At 39.3% G+C, this 6,733-nt stretch overlaps 1 protein-coding gene across 1 annotated transcript; it reads right to left on the bottom strand.

The window, feature by feature from the left end:
* Positions 1–3,054: 3,054 nt before the first annotated feature.
* Positions 3,055–5,793, bottom strand: prmt6 (protein arginine methyltransferase 6). The gene has a single exon (XM_039790842.1). The coding sequence runs from the start codon at positions 5,730–5,732 to the stop codon at positions 4,677–4,679; it is 1,056 nt and encodes a 351-aa protein (XP_039646776.1). The 5' UTR covers positions 5,733–5,793; the 3' UTR covers positions 3,055–4,676.
* Positions 5,794–6,733: the final 940 nt, after the last annotated feature.

Below are 6,733 nucleotides of genomic sequence, written 5' to 3'. Positions count from 1 at the left end.
TATAAGTACGTTTCAGAATCCCACACTAAACAGAGGCAGAACATAATGTAATCTCGGAGATGATTCCTTCACAGCGCTGTGCAATGCGAGAAAATCTCAGAGCTGAACTGGGCAGACACATCAGTTTTCATTAGACTCGGAAATGTTAAATTCGTTAACGATCATACGACACGAGACAACACCGTCTCTCTCTCTTCTCTCTCTCTCTCTCTCTGTCTCTCTCTGCAAACGCACACACACACACACACAGTCCGGTTCTGGTGGTTGATGATGAACGCAGATATGTGCTGATTAGCTCTCATAACGGGCCGGGTGGGTAGCGTACTGCAATGAGTCCATGAGGCTATGTCTGGTTACTCCACATTTTCATTGTGATATTTTGTGATTACATTCTGAATCTGCAGCGTTCTCTCTCAGGTAAATACAGTAGTACAATGTCTTCCTCTGCTGTAGACGTAGCCTAAACTGTAAGTCAGTAGTAGGCTATACAGTGGAGTTGCATATTAAGTTGTTTGGGGTCCTTCTGTAAGTAATTTTGGGGTACAATTTGGTTTTCATGAATTCTACAAGCAGCAATACCACAGGCCAAGCAATCGGCCTGTTCCAACGGGCACTGCACTAGTAATTTAAATGGCAAAAAGTGGGTTATTCCCATGTCAAATTACTATGTGAAAATATCAATTTTCTTTTCCACTCCACAACGCTGTCATCTTACACCAAGCTAAGATTTGACATTCCAGAGACATCCTAACACTTTTCAATGTCTGTATGTGCTTTAATTGACCATCAAAAGTACTTGTTAGTTAAGACAAAAGGCTCCAAAGGCTCAAGTAATGACTGTTAGTTACATAACAGAGCAATATGTCCAGTTTGTTAGCTCAACGTAGTGCTTTCTGGACACTAAAGTAGAGCTGAAGCTCACTACAGAAATGCATTGATTTCAGTGTGCTGTGACAGGAGAGACTTCACGGAAGACTGCTTTCTTCTCGATAGGTTTCTACTGTTCTCACTGATCACATGCATCGGGAGTTTGATTGCTGTACTGTTTATTGTTTGCAGTTGCTGTCACTTTACACAGTAACTGAGGATCTCCTGTCTAAAGTTGTGTCGTCAGTGTTAAGGCACTGATGACTGATTTTAAACGTTTTAAGCATGTCTCCATGTTGTGCAAGTGTCAAGTCTTTGCTTCAATCTTTGTTTTCAATATGGAACTAATGTCTCACACAAGCCTCACGATCATACTCAGATGCAGGATCAATGGAGTTTAAGTGCCAAACACTGCACATTAAGAAAAAATTGAGGGTCAAGAACTTGTCCCTATTCCTTATGACCATAACTAACAGTTAATCAGCTTGTTTTATGTCATTCTGAAAAGGCAGTGAGCAATGTGAGTATTCTATCAGCTATGGGTGTGTGTTTTTTACTCTTGCTCGACTCAGAATCTTGCCATGTAGTTAATCCAAGTGGATGCTAGATGTTTGCAGTTCAAATTGCGATTCAGCCATTATTCACTCTTTCCTATCCTGACAGACAATGCCCTTGATTTGTAGACACTATAGCTTGTGATTAATTTCCAAATGTGTTCATTACAGAGTAGGTTCACATTTGTACTGATGACACTGATACAAACAAACACCATATTTTAAATGATGATGGGGTGTGAAAAACAAATTACCATCTAACATTTTCAGGAATCTATGTGTATTTATTAACTGCCGTATAATTAGAACACAGGAAAGGTGCTTTCTGCATTAAGACTCGTTCACATCTTATGGCTTGAATTCAATGCACACTGAAATAGACTTAATCAGCACAGTCCACAGTGTCTACTTTAGTTACATAACGGTTTAATTACCATATTGTCCTTGGTTTGACTTGGAAGTAACACAATATTTCTTTTTTTTGGAAAAAAAAACAGTACAAAAGTATCATCTAGGAGTAGATTTGTTATTATATTATTTGTATCCAATCTAGTGTTACAAATAATGCTAAAGAGAAGTACAGTAGTTTTGCAGGTCAATGCCAATAGTGAAATGCTAATCATGGGGTGGGGGTTGGGCGATGGTACAGGTGTATATGCCCTTGTATGTTTTTGTGCTTATATGGTTTTTTTTTATGTGGCTGTTTCATGTGTTTTTCTTATGTTAAAAGCCCTTCTAGAAACAGGTGTTGGAAATTAGCAATCTATAACTGCTGTCTATGTGATAGCATCCGTCTGGATCAACGACAGTTCATTTCCAGGATATTCACCGGGAATTCCCTTTGGTAAAAAAACAACAAACTTCGAGCTAGCAAGCTACACGCTGAAAATGGCAGGTTTTGAAGAACATTTGGATCGTGCAACAAGGCAGGCCTGCTTGATTCTTTTGGGGGAATGGCTGTAAAGATTTACAAAGAATATGTTTACGGCATTTACTTTGACGTTTTGGAACCAATTGGTGGTAATGTGCTATTGACAAAATACACAGGGCGATACACTAGTAAGAGCAAATGACGTTTAACCATGTTTCCAGCTAATTTAAATAGCTCACGTTACTGTATTATGTGAACAGTTAACTTCACTTAATATTTTATGTGGTGTTTTCTTTTGTGGGGTGCAAATGTTCCACCAAAACAAGTTATTTTCCCGATACTATTTTGCAGAGCCACCTTGTCTGCGTCCAGAGCTTAGCGCCGCGCAAGACGAGATAGACAAGCGCTGTGGAGATAGATCTGGCAATGCGAGACTAATAAATAAACATGAAATGAAAAAATATAAACAACAAATTATTTGAATTAGTATTTATAATAAATATTCATTCCTTTATCTTAATGTCGCTATTTTTTAAACATAGCCTACATTATCATAAATTTCAAAGTATTTATATTAATTTAGCAATAAAGTTATGATGGTCCTTCTCAATAAAACCCAACATCCACATTTTTATAATCAAACTCAGTGTTTGTAATAATGTCTTATTAATGAAGCTGTACAACAATAGCTATTGTGGTGATACATGCTCATCATTCTTTCAGTAGTTAGCTATGTTTTCAGTCAGGACTCATGACACATGAAACAGTCAAACAGTTTATTAGTCTAGTTTGCATTTGCTCAATTCTCTTTGAAACACAGTTTCCCTGCAATATCATCCGTCAAACCCACTTATTGTACGCTGACTCTGAAGTAGTATAAAAGTGAATCAATGACTGATCAGTGACCAGATAACTTCTTCTGTTAATACATGAGTGAGAAATTATTAAATGTATCCATCAAACTATTAACTTTCATTTAAAAAAATGTATTCTTGATTGTTGATTGCGATAAAAACGTTGCATATTTCCACAACTTAGTCACTTGGAGACAGCAAGATCCTTAATGGTCAGGAACGAAATACATCGTGGTACAATTAATATAGTCATTGCTATTTTTCAAAATGCTGCAGTAGAATTACAACTTTGGACAAAGTCAGGGGTGTCTGGCAACCATTACCAGTGCGTGCTTGTTTTAAACCAAAAGAATGAGGCAATTTAATTTGTTATTAAAAACTGAAACCAAGCCCATATAAAACACCTCCTGCCTGACTGCAGCTAGTCCAAGTCAATATATCAGTCCTCATTTAAATGCATCATCTTTCTCAGATCCAACACAATATGCATGATTACATTTATTAAAATACCAGATGTCTGCAGCATGGCATTGGATTTATTTAACAATTTGTAAAAGCCAAGAGCTACACACCCTCCTAAAACTATTTATTAGTCAAGCAACTTTGTTTCTTTTGATGATCAAAACTGTTTCTAAGGCTTTCCCCCACCAATAATAATTAAACTGTTACAAGAAATAGTAGAGCTAAAATGATTAGTCGATTGATTAGTTGCTCAATAGAAGAGTAATCAGCAACTATTTTGACTACTGACTAATTGTTTATGGGAGTTCTGATTTAAAAATACCAAACATCCCCTATTCCAGCTTCTCAACTGTTAGGATATGCTGTTTTTCTCTGTCTGTAATAGTATAGTAATAAGTAAGTAATTGAGTATTAGTAAATAAACAAACAAACAATCTTTGGGTTTTGGGTTGCTGGTCAAACGTTTTTTAAATGTTCTGACATCAGTAAGCTAATGGTTAGTTACAATCCTACTCATTACTACTGCAATGTTTTGGTATAAAATAGATCATAATTGCTATAAACTGAATATACAGTATGCAATAAAAAACATATCAGTTATTAGATAGATATATGCATGGGTCCTCTTCCAATTTATTAGGTGTGAAAACAAACATAAACACTACACAACGTAAACAACTCCAAACTAAGACCATATAATGTAGTGCACATAATGACTGTAGTAGCCACTATGTGTTTGTGTCTACTCAAACTGAATTTTTTAAGACTTAAAAAAGAGCTGGGTCAAAACCTAAGTATGTATGAGCATGTGTATGTATAGGCTAGATGGCAGCTGCAGTCCCTTCATACATTTGCCCAATGTCTCCCCATTAGAGACCTTATGTGACATTATAGTTTTTATATATGGATTATTTACCACACTGGTCAAAAATACAGTCATTGCTCCACTTCCTCCAATACTCCCATTAAGCAGGTTGGGAGTCTTAGTGACAGATAATAATACAAGGACCTAGGTCTTTGAGAGTGTTGCCTGGTGATTGAACTGTAACACTAAATGTTGACGCTAAACTATGACTGAGCTTCACTGCTCCAGTCAGGGATGGAAAAAGTTTTGGACTGTCTTTTCTGCTCTCCTATTGTGTAGTCTACATGGACACATATATGTCTGGCACTCTCCTCCGAGGGAAACATGCTGATCTCTCCGGTAACCACCGTGTCTTGCACCACATCCACCGGAGCATCCAGGTACAGCACAGCCTGCTTCCAATGCGTCTCAGGTTTGAACGGGGAAGTGGAGAGCACGAGCGCCTGCGGCTTGTCCGGGCAGGGGAAAGTAACCGTGAAGTAAACACAGAAAGCGTTCACTGCCGCCGAGCCGAATGACTCGCACCTGAACTTGCCCTTCACCAACCGTAGCTCCTCCACGGTGACCGAGTACAAGTCGAGCTCGGCGAAGCGGGCCGGGTGGGACAGCACGTCCTCGACGGTCACCGAGTTCACGGTTATGTCGGAATTCATGATACACCTCCTGGCGAAGTCGGACATGCAGGACATGTCGACGCCGTACTGGTCTTTGACGGTGTACCAGAAATGTAAGCGGTCCTCTACCACCGGGTCGCTAATTGGTGCGATGTAGAGCTCGGCTTTGCTGGGCAGGATCATGCCGCCCGGCTTTAGCCACTTGTCGCGCGCGTAGAGGACCGAGTTGAGCATGGACTCGTGCAGGAGGGCATAACCCATCCACTCGCTCACTATCACCTCCACCATCTCCGGTAGGTCCACCGTCTCCACTGTGCCTCGAATGACTTCAATTTTGTCCTCCATGTTGTTTTGTTTAACTATTTTCACAGCCTGCTCTGCGATAGAACAGGCTTCAACTGCGTAGACTTTCTTAGCGCCGGCTTGAATACAGAACATGCTTAGAACGCCTGTTCCTGCCCCGACGTCCAGTACAACTTTACCCCGTATGGACTCACTGTTCCTTAGTATCGCCATCCGGTACGTGTTCGTGCGGACGTGGTCCGCTATCATTTCCTCGTGAATAGTCACATCAGTATAGCTGTCAAAGTACAGTCTGTCCTGACGGGTTTTATCCAATTTTCTTTTCTTTACGACATGAGACATCTTCTCGGCTCTTGTGCTACAACCTCACAGTGTTTTGTTGCGCTTCTTCCGCATTGTGAAATCTGGAACTTGTAGTTTCCCCACCGCTCACAATACGAGAGAGATATGTTTGAATAGACTACAATTCCCACAATCAAACAACAGTGACGCAGTGGTCCGGTTGCTGCATTCAGTGACAGGGAGGAGATGGTACATATGAGCTTCTACTGTGTAGCAGCGAGCATTGACAGAAATTCACGGCTGTTAAAGTGATAGGTTACAGTTTTTTACGATCACTATGACACTTTTTTCAATACTTTTAACTACTTTCCTAAACTCTTAACACAGTTAGCACAACATCCGTCTGTGTAGGCTATACAATTAACACATTTGTTGTTGCTTTGACACAAAATGCATACAGTTAACACAAATTTAAAATGTTTGAACTTCTTTTACACACAAGCTCCACCAAAACCAAAACAATGGATCTGTACTGCCAAATTTACAAATGCTTTCACACTGTATGTCAGAACAGATAACATCATGTTCTAAACCTAACTTATAGGCTAAAGTCAAAGTGAACAGCTGATCATATTGTAAATTGAAACACAAATATATCCCCTGCATTTTATACATGCATTTATTGAGAAACAGCTGATTGAAGTTATAGATCAATCACAGCTGATTCCCTTCTAGGAAACACGCTCAGGTGTTGAGGTTCTTTCAATCACATGATCATATGGTAGTACAGTAAAAGAGGACCTATTTGAACAATATACAGTGCCTTGCGAAAGTATTCGGCCCCTTGAACTTTTCGACCTTTTGCCACATTTCAGGCCTCAAACATAAAGATATAAAACTGTAATTTTTTGTGAAGAATCAACAACAAGTGGGACAAAATCATGAAGTGGAACGAAATTTATTGGATATTTCAAACCTTTTAAACAAATAAAAAACTGAAATATTGGGCGTGCAAAATTATTCAGCCCCTTAAGTTAATACTTTGTAGCGCCACCTTTTGC

This window comes from Perca fluviatilis, chromosome 22, assembly GCF_010015445.1.
Source record: "Perca fluviatilis chromosome 22, GENO_Pfluv_1.0, whole genome shotgun sequence".
Taxonomy (NCBI): domain Eukaryota; kingdom Metazoa; phylum Chordata; class Actinopteri; order Perciformes; family Percidae; genus Perca; species Perca fluviatilis.
The sequence above is the reverse complement of the archived record's forward strand: the minus strand, read 5'-3'. Positions and strand labels throughout refer to the sequence as shown.

What these genes read in the sequence shown, in the direction of transcription:
- prmt6 (XM_039790842.1), bottom strand. Translation starts at nt 5,732, where the DNA reads ATGTCTCATGTCGTAAAGAAAAGAAAATTGGATAAAACCCGTCAGGAC.